General features: G+C 45.8%; 3 protein-coding genes across 3 annotated transcripts; 2 read left to right on the top strand and 1 right to left on the bottom strand.

The window, feature by feature from the left end:
• Positions 1–85: 85 nt before the first annotated feature.
• On the bottom strand, positions 86–6,352 carry pus10 (pseudouridine synthase 10). The gene is made up of 18 exons (XM_062447956.1): positions 6,243–6,352; positions 5,532–5,659; positions 5,105–5,365; positions 4,886–4,972; positions 4,539–4,573; positions 4,306–4,420; positions 4,104–4,165; positions 3,693–3,738; positions 3,458–3,522; positions 3,275–3,360; positions 2,910–3,035; positions 2,381–2,437; positions 2,209–2,285; positions 2,050–2,105; positions 1,791–1,908; positions 1,201–1,343; positions 943–1,042; positions 86–715 (listed from the first exon to the last, which is right to left on the bottom strand). Exons 2-18 carry the CDS (start codon positions 5,655–5,657, stop codon positions 677–679), a joined length of 1,599 nt encoding a protein of 532 aa, XP_062303940.1. The 5' UTR covers positions 5,658–5,659; positions 6,243–6,352; the 3' UTR covers positions 86–676.
• A 273-nt stretch (positions 6,353–6,625) lies between these two features.
• cct4 (chaperonin containing TCP1, subunit 4 (delta)) lies at positions 6,626–11,424 on the top strand. The gene is made up of 13 exons (XM_062448065.1): positions 6,626–6,928; positions 7,414–7,466; positions 7,548–7,637; positions 7,804–7,912; positions 8,216–8,480; positions 8,809–8,941; positions 9,270–9,409; positions 9,663–9,759; positions 9,873–9,983; positions 10,142–10,272; positions 10,502–10,736; positions 10,944–11,057; positions 11,262–11,424. The coding sequence occupies exons 1-13, from the start codon at positions 6,811–6,813 to the stop codon at positions 11,274–11,276; spliced, it is 1,611 nt and encodes a 536-aa protein (XP_062304049.1). The 5' UTR covers positions 6,626–6,810; the 3' UTR covers positions 11,277–11,424.
• A 406-nt stretch (positions 11,425–11,830) lies between these two features.
• On the top strand, positions 11,831–17,424 carry fam161a (FAM161 centrosomal protein A). The gene is made up of 7 exons (XM_062448064.1): positions 11,831–12,116; positions 13,325–13,587; positions 13,852–15,084; positions 15,407–15,574; positions 15,937–16,036; positions 16,357–16,514; positions 16,709–17,424. The coding sequence occupies exons 1-7, from the start codon at positions 11,967–11,969 to the stop codon at positions 17,121–17,123; spliced, it is 2,487 nt and encodes an 828-aa protein (XP_062304048.1). The 5' UTR covers positions 11,831–11,966; the 3' UTR covers positions 17,124–17,424.
• Positions 17,425–17,628: the final 204 nt, after the last annotated feature.

Genomic DNA, 17,628 nt, shown 5'->3' with positions numbered 1-17,628 from the left:
TTCCTAATTAAGAATGATGTGCATTAGGACATTCTTATAAGTTGTAGTTTCCCCAGAAAAAAGACAGGCACTGAGTCCATTTTGTAACTATTAGGGAAAGGAACTTTATTTTTTAAGGCGGAACAAAATCATTACTTGCTGAGAGGGCTACTACAAATCAATTTTGAATCCCACCATGGTCTGCACAGCATTGAGGAGGTTAACCGCAACACAAAAACACTAAGTACAGTACACTACCAGTTTCCTGGTTTTCCTTCGAAAAAAAATATAATGTACATGTTCCCAAAAGATACGCTCTGATACAAGCTTAAGAATTTAAACAGAATTTCCATTTTGGTGAGACATTCTCAGTGATACTGCGATTCTTCACAAACTCCCCACCTCTTGACCAATGCCTCCTCCAACAATAACATCAAGCATCCCTTGTTAATCCACACAACACTCAGCACACCTTTCAGGTATGGATCACACGTAGTATAGCTCACGGACAAGCTCACAGACTTCACAACATAGTGGATTGACCCTATCGCCCCCATCCTTGTCACACAGACATCAGTGGAAGTGCGAGGCACCAGCTCGTGGCTGAGTGGAGGAGGTCCAGGGAAGGTGGTGCTGGGGATGGGACACAGTCAATTCCCCTCTGTGGTGCACGTAGTCAGACGCAGCACAGCTGCGGTCACTCTGGGATGGCTGGAGGCCAGTCCACATCCACAGACTAAGGAGGGAATGTGGGAGAGAGAGAGAGAGTGCAGGTTAAGGAGAGACAGGGAGATAGAAGGGTTATACATCTGGACCTATATGAATTATTGAAATTGACTTTGACCCATTTAGATTTGACAGCCTTATTTCAAAGGTGAGCTTTCCCAACCCGAGACATCCCACTAGTGGTTAAGCACAGAAGTGTTCCAGTGAATGTCCCCACCATTTTCCCCTGTAACCCACCTCGACGTCCAACTCAAGAATGTCCGTTTCGGCTTCCAAAAGCTCGCACAGGTTAGGCTTGGTACGACCGAAATCTCCATGAACAAACTCCTTTATGTATCTGGTAATACGCCAATTAAGGAGCTTACAGCTTAATTTCTTGTCACAGGTGCTGAACTCGGTTCAGCCTCCTGTGTGTAAATGTGAATGGCCGACCACAACGTACAGTCAGTGCATGTGAACAACAACGACATTAGGCAATTCAAAACCAAAGGATACGTCCCAGCTTGCGTCCTCAGCTCCAGGTGGAAGTGATGCGTGTCCAGAAAGCGGGTGCTCATGGTGTGTATGACGCGCTCTCTGACGGCCAGCGGCCGGCGATGCAATACTCTCAAAGGGGTCTTCTGGGCTATCTTTAACTCCTGAGGGAGCGACAAATGAGTGGTTGCTAATGAAAGGAAAACAAATCACGTATCGTTGTCGATCCGTGTTTGTTATTTCCCGTCTCTCGTTGTACCCACGAGGTTACAAAAAGATGCTAATTGAACCGCAGGTTTGCATGCAGGATAGTCAAGTTATATCAACATCTTACATTTACATTTAGTCATTTAGCAGACGCTCTTATCCAGAGCGACTTACATTAAGTACAGGGACATTCCCCCAAGGCAAGTAGGGTGAAGTGCCTTGCCCAAGGACACGTCATTTGGTTGGCATAGCCGGGAATCGAACTAGCAACCTTCTGATTACTAGCCCGATTCCCTAACCACTCAGCCATCTGACTCCCTATACATCTTCTATACAACATCATCATGTAGCCACTCTTTATTATTGGGATGTATGACTACAAGGTGAGCAGAAGAGTCCCTTACTTTGATGTTGTCTATGAAGGTGATATCCTCTTTCTCAATGGCTTTCCGGGTCCAGATCAGGGCAGTGTAGGACTTGGTCTTGTCCTCTTCCCCCTCCTTCATGTGCCCCATGGCCTCTCTAAAGAGTCAAAGACACCCGCGCGGGTCATCAAAAGTGAATGTCGTTCATCCATTCCTGTTCCATACGTGACACATCTGCACTGTTCCCATGGCGCTGCAAGTTACGGAACAGCGGGTGAACACTTGTGTGACTGTTTACCTTGTTACGATCTGCAGATCTCTAACTCGGATTTTGTCAGATGACCCGTTAATGGTCTGAGGGGGAGGGGAAAAAGGTGACAATATTGCAGCACAGCAATATGAGTACGGCATTACTATGTCTCTGTTTGTTTATTTGTTTGTTTATGTGTAACAGTACCTCCTGCAGTTGCCGGATCTCTGCCTTGTTGAACCTGGCTCTGTGAGGATTCAGCAGTTCCAATGCAAATGGCCGACCTGTCAGAGAGGGACACAACATGTGACCACTTGCACCAATAGGCCGACAGGATGTCTATGCAAGTACGGGTCGTCGCGTTGCGTCGCCGTCTCACCGTTTCCAAGAGTGCGCACGTCCACATCCTCTCTTCCGGACGAGGAGAAGTTAAACCCTGAGGAGACGAGTAGAGAGACAGGTAACACACGCTTACTGATAGGTTTAGTCATCTGTGACTTTAGTAAGGTAGGTACTATAGGGCAACGGTTTATAGTAGCAGGCAAATATCGTCATGGGGCTGGCACAGCCAAACAAATACAGTATACACAATGCCTAACAGCATTTGGGAGACAATAAAACATGTTTGTTTTTTCAGGGGGGTGGGGAGGAGGGTTGAGGGAGTTTCTGACAGCTTGTTTTATCAAGAATTTGTTTGAAGAGCTCACCGTCACGGTTGTGCGTGACAGCACTTGGGAGACAAGTCAAGAGTTTGTTTAAGGTGTAGGGCCCTAGTTTACATCATGCCGTGAATCAAATGTGGTTACAATTAAAACTGAATTGTATATTAGAACGCAAATAAACAAATACCTTGAGGAACATACTATCAAATATGGTTATTGCATACTAATATACTAGTATTCAGTTACCGTCTGCCCTGAATGAAGAGAGGAGAGGTGCAGCGATCAGCTCTTCCACAGAAGATTCCATCCTCCTCTCCCCGTCAATCAACCAGGGAGTCTGGGGCAGAGCACGCGAGAACTTGTTGTACCTCCCTGCGGCGACATGAACAAAATAATGACTCTCGGAACGACATGCTTTGGATTCAAAATGACTCAGCAATAAGACTCCAAATCTCCAGATCTCCAAATCCTAAGGTGGTGTCGTTTATCTGCATGTGAGCAGTAAACTATCCACAAATGACATACAATTGTCCACAATCTCTTCTGATCACTACAGACACAATCACGTCCTGGGTGATGGCTAATGGAATGGAATGGTTGACAAACCTTACCTGCCACAAATACAGATACGTGAAGACACTGGACATCCTGGGCAATGCATTTACTGGTCGGTTTTGAGGGAGGACAGGGGAACTTTCTAGAAAGAACAATTTATAACAGTACATCAAATTCCAGATTCAAGGGAAATTAGAACAGTCTCAACAAATATGCAAAGTCTGCAGATGACGACGTACTTCAGAAACTTGTCATCTGAAATTTTCTCCAGGGCTTTGATCACTGCCATTCTAGTGAAGACTGACTGTAACGAGAATAAAATCCAGTTTAAGAAAAAGGGAACAATAGCTAGTGATGTAAATATAGTTTGTGTTTGTTGCACCAACAAAACAGTCAAATTGAAAACACGTTTTACATTCGCCCATTTGAAAATAATTCAAAACACATAAAAAATATTTTTCAAACTTTATTGACCTGTTTGTTCTTGGTTGGTCGGAAGCAGTCAGAGCAGGTGCTAGCCCTGAGAAACAAATTATCAAATACAGAAGGATTTACGACACCTGAATGAACATGTTCATATGGTGCATACCAGCTTCGTCATTATGTCATGCCTTAGCAATTGTGAAATCCATCCATCTACCGGTCTACCTGTCTATCCTCATCTACTCATATGTCCATTTAACCATTCCATGACTGAGAAGAGGTAAGCATGTGGACACTAATGTGCCAATATTTCATTCCTTAAATGACAGGTGACTCACACATGCGATGACAGCCTTTCATAAACCACTTTAGCCAGCTACTTCAAATAAAAGCCAACGATTTGATGGTGCATTTTGTTCTACTGAGGAGTGAGTTGAACCAATCCAACTGTGTTACACTTACAGGAAATGGCAGTCTCCGTCTGTCTCTGGGTGAGTGAACCCCACGCCAATCTCAAACGAACTCTGGATGGAACAAAAAGTACGAAAGAAATGTCTTCTGTGTGTTGGAATTGCATCTATACAGTAAAAAGATGTAGCACTACCTAAGGTGTCTGTTCGGAGTTGGGATTACTTTCTCGCTTTCAGGTCGCAAGGTCACTCACCTTGGTAACCACAGGCTTCCCTCCCATCTCCTTGGAGATCAGGCCCTGCATGATCCACTTGAAGGCCTCCTTCACTTGGATGACGTCGTCCTTGTTAAGGCACATACTCTTCTCCCTTGTAAGGGTGATAGAAAAGCCGGTGAGACGTAGTAAAGCATTGCACTGCAACTTATCGTAAGCACTCAATGGTGAGGGGCATGGCCATGATGGATGCCATGGGATCCTCTCCTCACCTCACTTCCTTCTTGATATGCAGCCAACACGAGTGCTGTGGAGACGTCACAGACACATTTAGACACACAGTTTATAACTATCAATTAAAGAGTATGGACTGTGCACAGACAAATGTCAAGGCCACCAGCAAGTCTGTAAAAAAAAAATCTTTAACCACCATTAGATACGGAGCAGCTGCACTCTAGAGGCCAAACCACAAATGACAGTGACTGGCTTTGATACAGCAAACCAGTGCCACACCTCACACTTTGAATGCAGTGTACGGACATTTGGTTAAAAAGGAGGGATTCAAATGGATTTGTGGACATGAGGTCATCTGAGGCAGGTCACGTCAAGAAACACAAACCTCTCTGACAGACAGCTGGGCAGGGAGCGAGACGGACAGCACCAGCGTGTCAAACTGGTAGTTTTCCGTCTTCACAGCATCTGATATCTGTACAAAGACACAACTATGAACTCCTCCATTGAAATTCTGGAACAGCATTTCCCACTTCAGATATTACATTTTGCACAATGCTATGCTTTTTCCCTAATCTTCTCACTTAAAAGTCTGAGAAAAACACACCTTTGTGGCATGGGCCCGGTCACAGAACTCCTGTAGAACACCCAGACACACCACACACACTTCAGAATCTGCAGTCTTTTTGTCAGGTTCATCTGACACGGGAACCATGGCGGTGTCCCCTTCAAAATGGCTGTCAGCGTCTGTGGTGTCCAGCCTTATTTTTTTACTTGGAGGATTTTCTGTATGTTCTGGTACTGTTGCATCTTGGGATTGATTGTTTTCTGCTTCTCTGATGAAATCATGAAGTTCCTTCACTGTGTCCTGAGAAGGAGACAACAAAGCAGGAAAACATGGAATCAGTCAAGTTGGTGAGTTCATCCATTAACAGTACACAGGTGTTACATGGAAGGAAATCAAAAGGTGTTTTGGGGGGATCTACACCCAGCATGCAGTTTGCAAGCCAGCCAATGGAATTCTATAAACTCACCTCGTAGGATTGTCTGTAGGCAGAGGGTACTCCTATGCAACAGAACCGGAGTACGCAGCGAGCACAGCACCCCGCAGCCAGCAGGTTCTTCACGATGGGCCCGTCTTTCTCCTTCAAGGGCACCATGGCTGTAAATGACCATAGGTAGTTAAGCACAGAGCATGTCCCTTCCTTCAGCAATTTTGACTTTTAACGTTGGACAGATTAGTGGTGCTTAACTGGGGTGAACAGGAAAACTCGTGATAGCTTACTCAAGTTAAAGTTAATAGCCATTTTTACAGTACAGGGTACATATAAATTATGATATAGGGTACATATATATGATATGCAATAATAATTCCTAACAGAGCTACTTTACTTACATATGACAATGCAAGTAATATTAATACGAAGAGAGTAACCCAGTAAGAATATCTTACATAAAAGAGGATGAAAGCCCAGTAACAGATGATGACTTAGTAATAGAATGTTAGCAATTCAACACCACACACAGTAAAATCAACAATAGTAGCTGGGTTAGAGATGGTATTGCCCAGTCACTACATATTCTGCACAGCTACGACATATAACTAAAAGCTACGGTTATGAATAAACGTGCGTCGCAGCTGGCTAAGTGCATTTCACTTCACTAATTTGAAGGCCTAGGTAAGGGCAGCAGATAATGATTTAGGTCAATATTACGAAGTAACAAAGTCAAAAGTAGTACCGTACCATGGGAGTATTAGATTTACGAACGAAGAACTGCAAAATAATTATATGAAAAAACAATGAAAAACACATCCTCTGTATGACTACAGAATGTGTTCGAGGTTTATGTGACTGTAGACAAAGCTAATCAAATCCGACACTGTACTTTGTGGCTTCAATACAAGTGTATTTTATTTATTTAGATTAATCTTACAAGTATTTTTCATTTCATTTAATTATATACAACCACAATATGTACACACAGATATCTAGATTCGTTCAGTATGAAGAACATGGGACAACCATTTAGATCGATAAGCTATGTGATGTACTACTACTGCCTTCCTATTTTGTCAACCGCATGGCAGATTTTCGGGCAGCTAAACACGTCATATCAAAGCGCCGCGGAAAGTGACAGGAGGGTCCTTTTGCAGCAACAGTCGCAACCGGTGGCTCTAGAAGGTTCTGATCGGAGCAGGCGATAATCAGAATCTGAACCCATCTGAGGCTAGGCAGTATTATTTCAAGTTTGGGACATACGTGTCCCCTTCAGAGGTCTTTTGTTAACAATATCCGACGAATATAAGTAGCGATGCCTGAAATAGCGTCTGCACCGAGAGCCACAAATGCTTGGAAAAACAAAGGAGGGGCGTATGTGGACCGCGACAAGCCTGCCCAGATTCGGTTCAGTAATATCTCTGCTGGAAAAGGTAAAAACGATTTATAGCGTTTCAAATGCAAAACGAGCACAAATGCTTTCCCCGTGCGATTGTGTTTGTCGCAGTTGTCATAGTGCGAACTTGGTGCGACGCATTGAATGGATGCTACTGGCGGTCTGATGATGGGCAGGGCAACTGTTTGCTTGCTGCGTTTCATCCAGTTCCTATGACTTGACACATTTCTGCTTAATGTTGCCCGCATACAAGTTTAACGCGTTTTTGATGTTCTTGAGACACAATGGCTTGTACCAGCTTGCTCCAGCTTCCATAAATGTTCATTTCAGCAGTGGGTATTTTGTGCGTGCTTTGTTAATCTTTGTTAATAATGTACGTTGAACCTCAAATGTCCATCTATATTCGTTATGATCTCCACTGTATTGTTCGGGTTGTTAGAAATCATTTGTTTCAGTGTCCCAGATGTTTAATGGGCCGGTGCTTTTGACAGAAATAATGATAAAAGTCCCTTTGTTTGACAGCTGTGGCTGATGCCATCAGAACAAGCCTTGGGCCCAAGGGCATGGACAAGATGGTGAGCAAAGTTGAACTTTTTCCTCAGTATCCTCACTCATGATCATGTACAAGCCGCTAAAGAGGAACCCAACTTTTGCAGATCCAGGATGGGAAGGGTGACGTGACCATCACCAACGACGGGGCCACCATCTTGAAACAGATGCAGGTCCTCCACCCTGCAGCCAAGATGGTATGTTCCTAAACAAATGGATGCTCACCCACGACACACGGCATCAGAAACCCATTTGAAACGGGCCGTTGTCACCATCATAGTAGAGATTTGGACACGTGGTGCATTTGTATGAGTTTGTTGACCAGTTGCTGGACATTGAGCTGTGTGTGTGTGTGTGTGTCAGCTGGTGGAGCTGTCCAAAGCCCAGGACATTGAGGCTGGGGACGGCACCACGTCGGTGGTCGTCATTGCCGGTGCCCTGCTGGACGCCTGCTCCAAGCTGCTGCAGAAGGGTAGGAGGAGCTTCCTTTGCACCGCATATCAAATCTCATCATTCAACTGAAATTGAAAACATGGAAAACACAATGAAGTTGTGTAGGAAATCTTAATAAATACTCATGCTAAATTTAAAATACTGTGGCGTATGACTTGGAATGGACCTTGTAGGTTGAAACTGGTTTAGGGCACAACCAAATGATTTCAAGCGAGAGATTAGTCCTGGTTCGATCTAGTACCAAATCCATCCTACAAATACTCCCACCCATAGCCATGCACAAGCATGACCTTTCAAATCTCCCCCTTCTGTGCATGCTCAGGCATCCACCCCACCACCATCTCCGAGTCCTTCCAGAAGGCGGTGGACAAGGGTGTGGAGATCCTGACGGACATGAGCGCGCCGGTGCTGCTGAGTGACCGCGAGACACTGCTGAACAGCGCCACCACCTCGCTGTGCTCCAAGGTGGTGTCGCAGTACTCGAGCCTGCTGGCGCCCATGAGCGTGGACGCCGTCATGCGCGTCATCGACCCGGCCACCGCCACCAGCGTGGACCTGCACGACATCCACATCGTGAAGAAGCTGGGGTGAGTGGGATGGTGTTGAGGGCGGGCAGGGGGGGGTGGGTTCAGGAATGTGGGGAGGTAGATTGGGAGGGAGGGAGGCAGGCTTGAGGTTGTGTGCCAAGATGGCGGCAAGATAACTCTTGTGCAGTCTGCATTTTGATGTTTGAGTCATATCGGCTGTCATGTAGACATAGATGTTGTACGGAGACCCACTGAAAATCGTGAATGCTTTGGATCAGCTGTTAGCCTAACAACATATATATTTTGATGAATGGTAGGAGCATATTTATTGTCTTGTGTAAGCGCAACTCATGACTTTCGGCTCTGCTAACGTGCTTGGCGTCTGCAGCGGGACCATCGACGACTGTGAGCTGGTGGAAGGCCTCGTGCTGACCCAGAGGGTGGTCAACTCGGGCGTGTCCCGCGTGGAGAAGGCCAAAATCGGCCTCATCCAGTTCTGCCTGTCCCCTCCTAAAACCGACGTAAGTCCAGCAACGCTACAAATGCTAAAGATCACACCTGCAATTTATGTATTACTGTGGTGATAATATGGTAAAGTTTCCCACCACTTTTATTTATGCTTTATCTCTTTACCCTTTTAAATTTCCCTCATTTTGTTTTTTTTTTACTTTCTCATACTTTTTTTGGCTTGGAACTCCAGTCTGCTTTTCATGTCCCACAAGGGATTTTTGTCAGTCTCAGTGGGATTATCTGCAGGAACATTGACCGCGTCCATGTATAAAAATAAAAATGTATACAAATATTATAAAATTATAATTTGTCGTTGTTTTTTATCCCTGGGGCCTCCAGATGGACAACCAGATTGTGGTGTCAGACTATGCCCAGATGGACCGTGTGCTGCGCGAGGAGCGCGCCTACATCCTTAACCTGATCAAACAGATTAAGAAGGCTGGCTGCAACGTCCTGCTCATCCAAAAGTCCATTCTCAGGTACTGACAGCCCCCCCTCCCCAAAAACCACTGAAATGACTACCTCAAGTCTTCTCTAACACTAATCTACGCCATTCAGTATTGTCTTTCACTGGCATCGAAACAACCGGGTTGTTCTGTTTCATACTGTGGAATTGTGATTTTCGAGTGGCACTGCCCTATTAAAGAGCAAATTAGCTTCATTGTTTTCAACAGAGATGGGTAACCAAGGGAACCGTTAATCAATATTTTGAACTTCTTTCCCATCCCCCAGAGATGCGCTGAGCGACCTGGCCCTCCACTTCCTCAACAAGATGAGGATCATGGTCATCAAGGAGATTGAGAGAGAGGACATCGAATTCATCTGCAAGGTAAACACGTCAACGCAATTCCGTCGGTTTGCGTTGCGATGTATGGGGGGGGGGGGGGGGGGGAGAAACAAACGCTTATGCCTCAGTGACCCAACTGTGCCTTCCCTCTACAGACCATTGGCACCAAGCCCGTGGCCCACATCGACCAGTTCACCCCAGAGATGCTGGGCACTGCCGAGCTGGCCGAGGAGGTCAGCCTGGATGGTTCCGGCAAACTGGTCAAGGTACAGTACCGGCCCCTGCCGTTAACTGATCCGGATTGACGAATCCCTCTCTGAGATCAGCTTTCCATTACATGGAGCTGGTCTTAACCCAGACTTGTGACACAATCCAAACTCATAACAGGTGCTCATTACCATGTCTTGTGTCTGTCTGGTTGCAGATCACAGGCTGCACCAGCCCCGGGAAGACTGTGAGCATCGTGGTGCGCGGTTCCAACAAGCTGGTGATCGAGGAGGCCGAGCGCTCCATCCACGACGCGCTCTGCGTCATCCGCTGCCTGGTCAAGAAGAGGTACGCCCGAAGCCAAGCGCCGTCTCGCTTTCTGTTACGTTTGTTCAGGAAGGAAGATTTATTATTCTAGAACTGGGTTTTCCTCAGTTATTTTGAGTAATTGTGTGTGCATATTTTCCTAATTGTTTTGCTATGTGCATTTAGCTTTTCCTCATTTGTTGCTCTATTTGGGAGATTGTGGAGTGCGGCGATGCGTTAAGCCATCTCCTCCCCTCTCTGCCACTCCCAGGGCCCTGATAGCCGGCGGCGGCGCCCCGGAGATCGAGCTGGCCCTGCGCCTGGCCGAGTACTCCCGCACCCTGGCTGGCATGGAGGCCTACTGCGTGCGTGCCTACGCAGACGCCCTGGAGGTCATCCCATCCACGCTGGCCGAGAACGCCGGTCTCAACCCCATCTCCACTGTGACAGAGCTCCGCAACCGGCACGCCCAGGGCGAGAAGACGGCCGGCATCAACGTCCGCAAGGTGAGCGGGAACGTTTATGGACGTCGAGGATACAAATTGTGTTTTTTGTGGGGGGAGGGGGGGGGGTTTAATAATAAATGATAAAGTAGTAGTTGTAATCATAGTAATTTGACATACTTGACTCAGCAAAGCATCGTCTTTGACATGCTTAAATGAAAAGCGGGCATGAAAGCTTATGAGTGCCACCCTCACCCCACCCACCCTCAGGGAGGAATCTCTAACATCCTGGAGGAGCTGGTGGTGCAGCCCTTGCTGGTATCCATCAGCGCCCTGACCCTGTCCACCGAGACCGTCCGCAGCATCCTGAAGATCGACGACGTGGTAAGAGGGACACGCTCATCGCCGTCATTGTGGTTCTCACAAGATCATCACTCATAGGACAGGCCTCTGATGTTCATTTGAATTTCATGCTCACAACCATGCCATAATATTACATTTATTTCATCTAAATAATACATTATTTCAACGGAGTGGTGACACATTTCATAAGGTGCCATGTTTTGTAAAATACTTTTCTTATTTCAGGTGAACACTCGATAAGGACTCTATCAATGTAGCAAGACCTTCACTGCGCCTGGTTGTGCCACAAGGGATCACAGGACTGCTTGCTTGAGACCGCTCTGTCTAGATGTCCTCTAGTTGTTACGTTACGTAATTTAATAAAACTGTTTGTTTTTTTGACACTCCAGCTTTTCCCAGTGTGAGTTTGTATTTTTCCTACCTTTTTTGTGTGTCCTAGGTTTCGAACCATTATAACCACCATCTCAGAAAAGGGGAGTTGATCTTTGAAATCTCAGCTTAGTCATGACTGTTTTACTGTGCAACTGTTAGCATCATTCAGAATTCACTGATCGGTTACTTTTTTCTTTTTTTATAATGCAAAAAATAGGTCAGGTTAATTTGGTCCAATTTTTTAAATTACGGATAATGCTATATTTTTCAGTTTGAGATATAAAAGCTTCAAGCACATTTTTGTTGAGCACGTTCCCTTTTAAAAGCCCGTGGCAATAAACTTGTAATAAAATTACTCATCGCAACGTTATGGACGAATGCCTTCCTTGTCACTTCCTGAAAGTCTTGGATCACTTCCTTCCCAACCACGCGATGCGTCGCTGTTGCTCTGGAGCGCACCTACTTTGATGTCCTTTGCTAGGTGCATCTTAGCGTCTCGGTTACTTTGGCATCAACCTAGATAAAGTTGTAAAAAGGGAAGTGTGTAGGGGAAAAACTATGGCAAATGCACATCGGGCTAATGTCTTGGTAACATCATGTTTGAAAACACCGGTAGACCCTCACACCAAAGCTCCGTTAGCGCTATACGAACGTGAGCGAGCTCTTCCATATTCGGCCAATATGGACAACCGAGACTATGAAAAAGAGGTAAGAAAACATTCAAATTGCAATTAACGTGTTGTTCAAAAAACTTCTGTGACCAGATTTGATTTGTAATATTTTTGGCTGCTATTAGAATCCGGATATTGCGATGGGGTAACGACATATAATTCAACCTAACCAACAACCTCAAAACAAATACTCCGTATTTGCTGTAGCACAGGCTATTTTATAACATTAAATTTATATTTTAGAAAATAAATAATGGACTATTACTTTTCAAATTTGTCCGTATACTTTTACAAGAAAAACCAAACATTACATAAAACTTGTCATGAATTTGAGATGGCATGGAAAAATACATAAACACTAAGATTAGGATTAAGTATTTGGATTTCCGTATTTGGATTTAATCTATTAAAAAATAATTTACACTGAAAAGGTAACAATCACTGACCATTGACTGTTTTCAGGTCAACCTGTCTGAGGAGGGATTTAACCTGCATAATTTGTAGGTCTAACTATTTCTGGCTTTCTTCTTTGACTAGATTACCCTGACGTCACAGTAGGCCGATAATCCTTAATTTCCTACCGACAACAATGTTTCAAATCCCCTTGGTGTCTTTGCCTCCATACACTGTTCTTAATAATAATGTTATATATATATATAATTTAGTATTGATGTTTTTAATATTAGTATTAATCGCTGTGCTATTTCTCAGAAGAAACTGTGGTGAGAAGATGGAGGTAGAATACCGGTGTCAGTTGAACAGTTCCTCCTTTGTCACACACACTCCCACCTCTTGTGTGCTTTACCATCTGGCCAACCTGAAGGAGCATGTGTGTGTGGACTGGAGAGGGGGGAGGGGGTAATAAGCTTAGGCCTCAGGGAGCCACTTCATATTATGCTTCTTATTTTGTGCCTCAGTCTGTCACCTGTACGTTCAACAAGTTGTAATGTGTTCAAAAATTTACAGCCGGTAGCCTAGATCTCGTCAAATGGCGTCTCTTGCTAAATCATTTAGGATCAATGCAGTCTACAACCAGCGCATCCAGCTTGCCCATGCTTACCTGGAGGACATTTTGTATTTTAAATGTACATGACAAATCCCACATCTCCATGTTTCCCACATTTGGCAAATGCAGAGTGCTGCAGCGTGAGGGTTAGGATCACCAAAGCAAAGTCTCAGGCCCAGTTTTCCCACCCCGATATTCCATTCTCATCATGTTCCATCTGTGTTCGTCCAACCTACCAGATGGAGTATGATGACTCGGGGTCTGAGCTAGGGGAGGGGGACGCCCCGGGGAAGGGCAGCCCCCTGATGATCAAGGACTACCGGGTGACTGGGGACCACATCGACCTGCGCGAGTTCTACTTCTCCAACGAGGAGTACTACCGCAAGCTGGAGGAGCTAAAGAGGTCCCACCTGTGCACCATGGCTGAGCTGGAGAGCATGTACCGCAAGAAGCTGGAGCTCAAAGGGGTGGTGCCTCTCGATGATGTGGAGGGGGCGCACAGGTTTGTCCTCCTTTCCTTCATTTGTTTGGGGTAAGCCATCCAAAGAAGCTGTAGGTAAATATTGCCAAGTGCTCCTTTTCTGGATTATCTTAATTCTTGAAGTCGTTTTTTTTAATAGATTTTATGTTTTTTTGGGACTGAAGGAAAGATTAAGTTATGAGTTCTGTTTATTAATATATTCAGTCCAGAGCAGGGAGTTAGGGATTTTATGAGCTGCTCTACTGTTAAGTCATAAGTTACGTTTTTGCTTATGTCTTTCACCAGACTTCCGTGGATGAAGGGTAGCCCAGCTGCCATACGTCGTTTGAAGAAGTCTCACTCTGCCCTGGAGCTGAGGAGAGGCTCCGGAGTGACGGACACGTCGGACGAGGAAGGCGCCACCGACGCCAATGTAGAGAAAGGCTTACTGTCCTCTCCCAAGGAGCACATCAAGAACATGTGGCAGGACTTCAAGTTGTCCCCTCGCCACCTCCACCTATCCTCCTCCTCGCTCCAGAGCCTGCCGGGGGATCGAAAGGGCGCCAAGGGTCTCAAAGGCCGCAAGAAGGGACGGAAAGATGCCGAGTTGGAACCCTCGAAACCCAGGGTGACCGTTCCCAAGCCCTTCCACATGACGGTCCGCGAGGCCGACAAACGCCGGCACGGCGTCAAGACCCGCTCCGAGGTCGAGCTGGAGAACGCCGACCTGCGCCGTCAGTTGGAGGAGCTCACCGAGTGCCAGCGCAAGTTCCGCGCCAGCCCCATGCCTGCCCACGTGCGCCTGCATCTCTTTGAGGAGCTCCAGGAGCGCGACGAGGAGCGCCGGAGGACCATGAAGGAGCGGGAGGAACGCCGGCACCGAGCCACCCAGCGCCCCTTCAGCTTCCTGGAGCGCGAGCGCCGGAAGAAGGAGCAGAGGGAGGAGCAGCTGCGCCACCTCCAGCCGCCGTCCGACCAGGAGAGGGTGAAGCCTTTCAAGGCCAAGCCGGTGCCCAAGGCGGTGTACGAAGCGGCGTCCGGCGAGCAGATGAAGGAGGAGCAGCTGTACCGCGCCATCAAGATGCAGATGAGGGCCAAGGAGATGCTCCACAGCGCCTCCATGCCCCCGAGCATGCTGGCGCGCAGGCTCATCGATAGGAGGCGGGCCAAGGGGGACGGGGAGGAGTCCGAGGAGGACAACAGCTCCCCCCACAGGCCAAAGATAAACACGGAGGTACCGGACTTTGACGCCAGCTACAGAAGGTTCCAGAAGCAGCTGGAGAACCGACGGGATGTGAAACCCCTGACCACCTGCGAGCCTTTCCAGCTGAGAACTTCGCAGATCGCCTCGCACCGCGAACGCGTCCTGGATGACATCGAGAAGGAGCAGAGCAGCCCACGGGCCACACGGTGGCCTTATGTCAGCCCCAGGCTTACACACACTCCTAACTCCTCCCTTTGTTCCTCCCTCTCGGGCAGCCTGGAGCTCCTGCCGGCCAAAGTCACGGATGCCGCCAAAAAACGCCAAGAGGCCGTAAGGTACCCATCTAGGTCACCCAGGAGTCAATCCTTTTTAGATGAGCTCCTGAGAGTCTCAGATCTCCGGTTCTCTCTTTAAAAATAGCTCTTTTTTTTTACTCTTGTCTTTAAGACCCCTGATTGGATGATATCATGTGGACCCATCCCCTCCTTTTTTCCACTTCCTGGTTCCTTTAAAATCCTTTGCCTGCTCCATTGACACTGACATTGTTCGCTCCCTCTAGCTCCTTTGTACATCCCTGGCCTCTTGTTCCCCAAAAGACCAACCCTACCCCTTACCACCCTCGCTCATCTGCCACTAAGACTTTTTCTCCTTGAGTAGAAAGGTACTTGAACAGAGGAAGAAGGCTGAAGAGGAGGAGGAGAGCTGGAAGGAGAGACAAAAGCAAAGGGAGAAGAAGCTCCAGAAGGTGGTGTCCAAACGGGCCCAAGCTAACGACCCACACCTGGCCCTGTCTCAAACTTGCCAGACCAAACTCAAGCAGTTCAGGTACCCAGATATCTCAAAGGGGCAAACCAGTTCTGCATTTAGACTTTTACACAAAAAAATCCTTTGTCCCAACACCCCAAGCCATATTTCCATTATAAATAAACGGCATATACATCCTTTATTTATTTTAACATTAAAAAAATACTGTCATAAGTCGACCTTTGTCCTTGTGTTGCTGTATAGTAAAAGTAGTAGTTGTGTTAGTTTTAATAGTATTGCAATAAAAAAATCAAATTTTCAAAGTGTAGGTTGTTTGACCAGCATTATTTTGTTAACTTCTACTATGGCTCTAATGCTTAGGTTTGGGTTGAATGTATCTGCTTTGGGAAGACAGGGGGTTTTAAGAGTATGTTGGGTAACAGGAAACAAGACCTTCAACGCAGGAAGGAGTATAAGGAGGAGATGAAGGAGATGCAACAGAGGGTGAAGGGGAGGCCTCTGCTCTTGGAACAAGTTGCGCAGGTAAAACATTTACAAACAGTATTCTAGATATATTTATACCCTAGTCCTTGAGTTTGACATAAAAAATAAATAAAAAACGTCCTTGATTTAAATTGAGGTCTTATCTGTCTCTATATCAAAGGGGGGATGGAAAAATGTACGCTTTTTGTGTTAAATCAGGCCCCACACGTGACAAAAACAAGCAAAAAACACAGTTGCGACACAGAAATGCACTCCCTCAGAAACAAAATACTGAAGACTGAGATGTGCCGAAGTGTACATAGGCTATTTTCATGGCAGATGAGCTCATCCTAGGTATTTTCTCATGTGTCCGGGTACAGAGGAATGCCAAGCAGGCGGCAGAGAAGCGCTACACGGATGCTCTGCGGGGCTGCGGACTGAGTGAGGACTTTGTCAGCAGCAAGGTGCCCATGGCTCGGCGCCCAGACAGCTGTGATTCAGCACGTAGGGCCTCCTCCTGCAGCGATTCCAAACAAAGGTAGACTTTTGCCTGGTACCCAAGTCATAGATGGCATTATGATGCAAAGACATTTAATTTTTTAAGATGTCTACTTCATTGAGATTTAAGATGGGTACACTTTTGTACCCATGTTGGTGCCTTATGACAGTCACTTTTTTTCTTCTTCTAAAGTTATGAAATATGCGTCACTTTCTTTCCATTTTGTCTTTCAGTGATGACTTAGATGTACCTGTTGTCTACAATAAGGTCTACCTTGATGACTACCCAGATGATGATGAAGATATGTTGGACCAAGAAGCAGAGGAAGGTCTTACAAAGACTCCAAGAGATGAGTCAGGGTCCAAAACAGGAGACCACGATGGAGCCGACAAAGGGTCAGACAATGGTCATTATTCAGACGATGACCATCACTCTCAAGGAGTATACCACTATTCAGATGACGATGAACATTATTCAGAGGACAGTGAGCAGAATTTATCTGGAGATGACAGAAACGAGGAAAGGGACATCATTAAAAAATGCCAGAGTCAACTAAGCAACAGAAGCAGCCAGCACAGCCGAAGCAGTCACTACTCGGAGAGAGATGGGGAAAGCAGAGCAATATCGGACAAAAACTGTGAAGATTAGGAGTAAGTGTGTTTACATAGTTATAAATAGATATCATCTGGCAGTGTCCTCACAGTGAGATAAATGTCATTCGGTAATCTGTTCCTGTGAATTAGGCATACATGTACCGGTAATATTGTGAATATTTAACCAGTAGAATTTCATGGAATCCTATGTATTGTGTGATTGAAATAGAATGGTTGATCCAAAACACTGAAAAATGTGTTTATTTAAATGTATTTAAAGTTAAATAATTATATAGGCATATGCCTTTTGGATTGTTATGTCAACGATATAATTGACAAATTATGTGCATGATTTGGTGTATAATGTGAGTTTTTGTGTATAAAAATGTGAGTTTTATTGAGGAAGCCAAAGTAACCTGCTCCAAAATAAAGGAAACGTCCAAACAATTTCAACGTTTCTTGTTTTAATATACTCAGATGAAATAATTGATGGGGGAGGGTCCCCACATTTTTGCCAAACCTTCAACCAAGGACAAACACAACCGCATGGGCTGAGAGGG

Source organism: Osmerus eperlanus, chromosome 22 (assembly GCF_963692335.1).
Source record: "Osmerus eperlanus chromosome 22, fOsmEpe2.1, whole genome shotgun sequence".
Taxonomy (NCBI): domain Eukaryota; kingdom Metazoa; phylum Chordata; class Actinopteri; order Osmeriformes; family Osmeridae; genus Osmerus; species Osmerus eperlanus.
The sequence above is the reverse complement of the archived record's forward strand: the minus strand, read 5'-3'. Positions and strand labels throughout refer to the sequence as shown.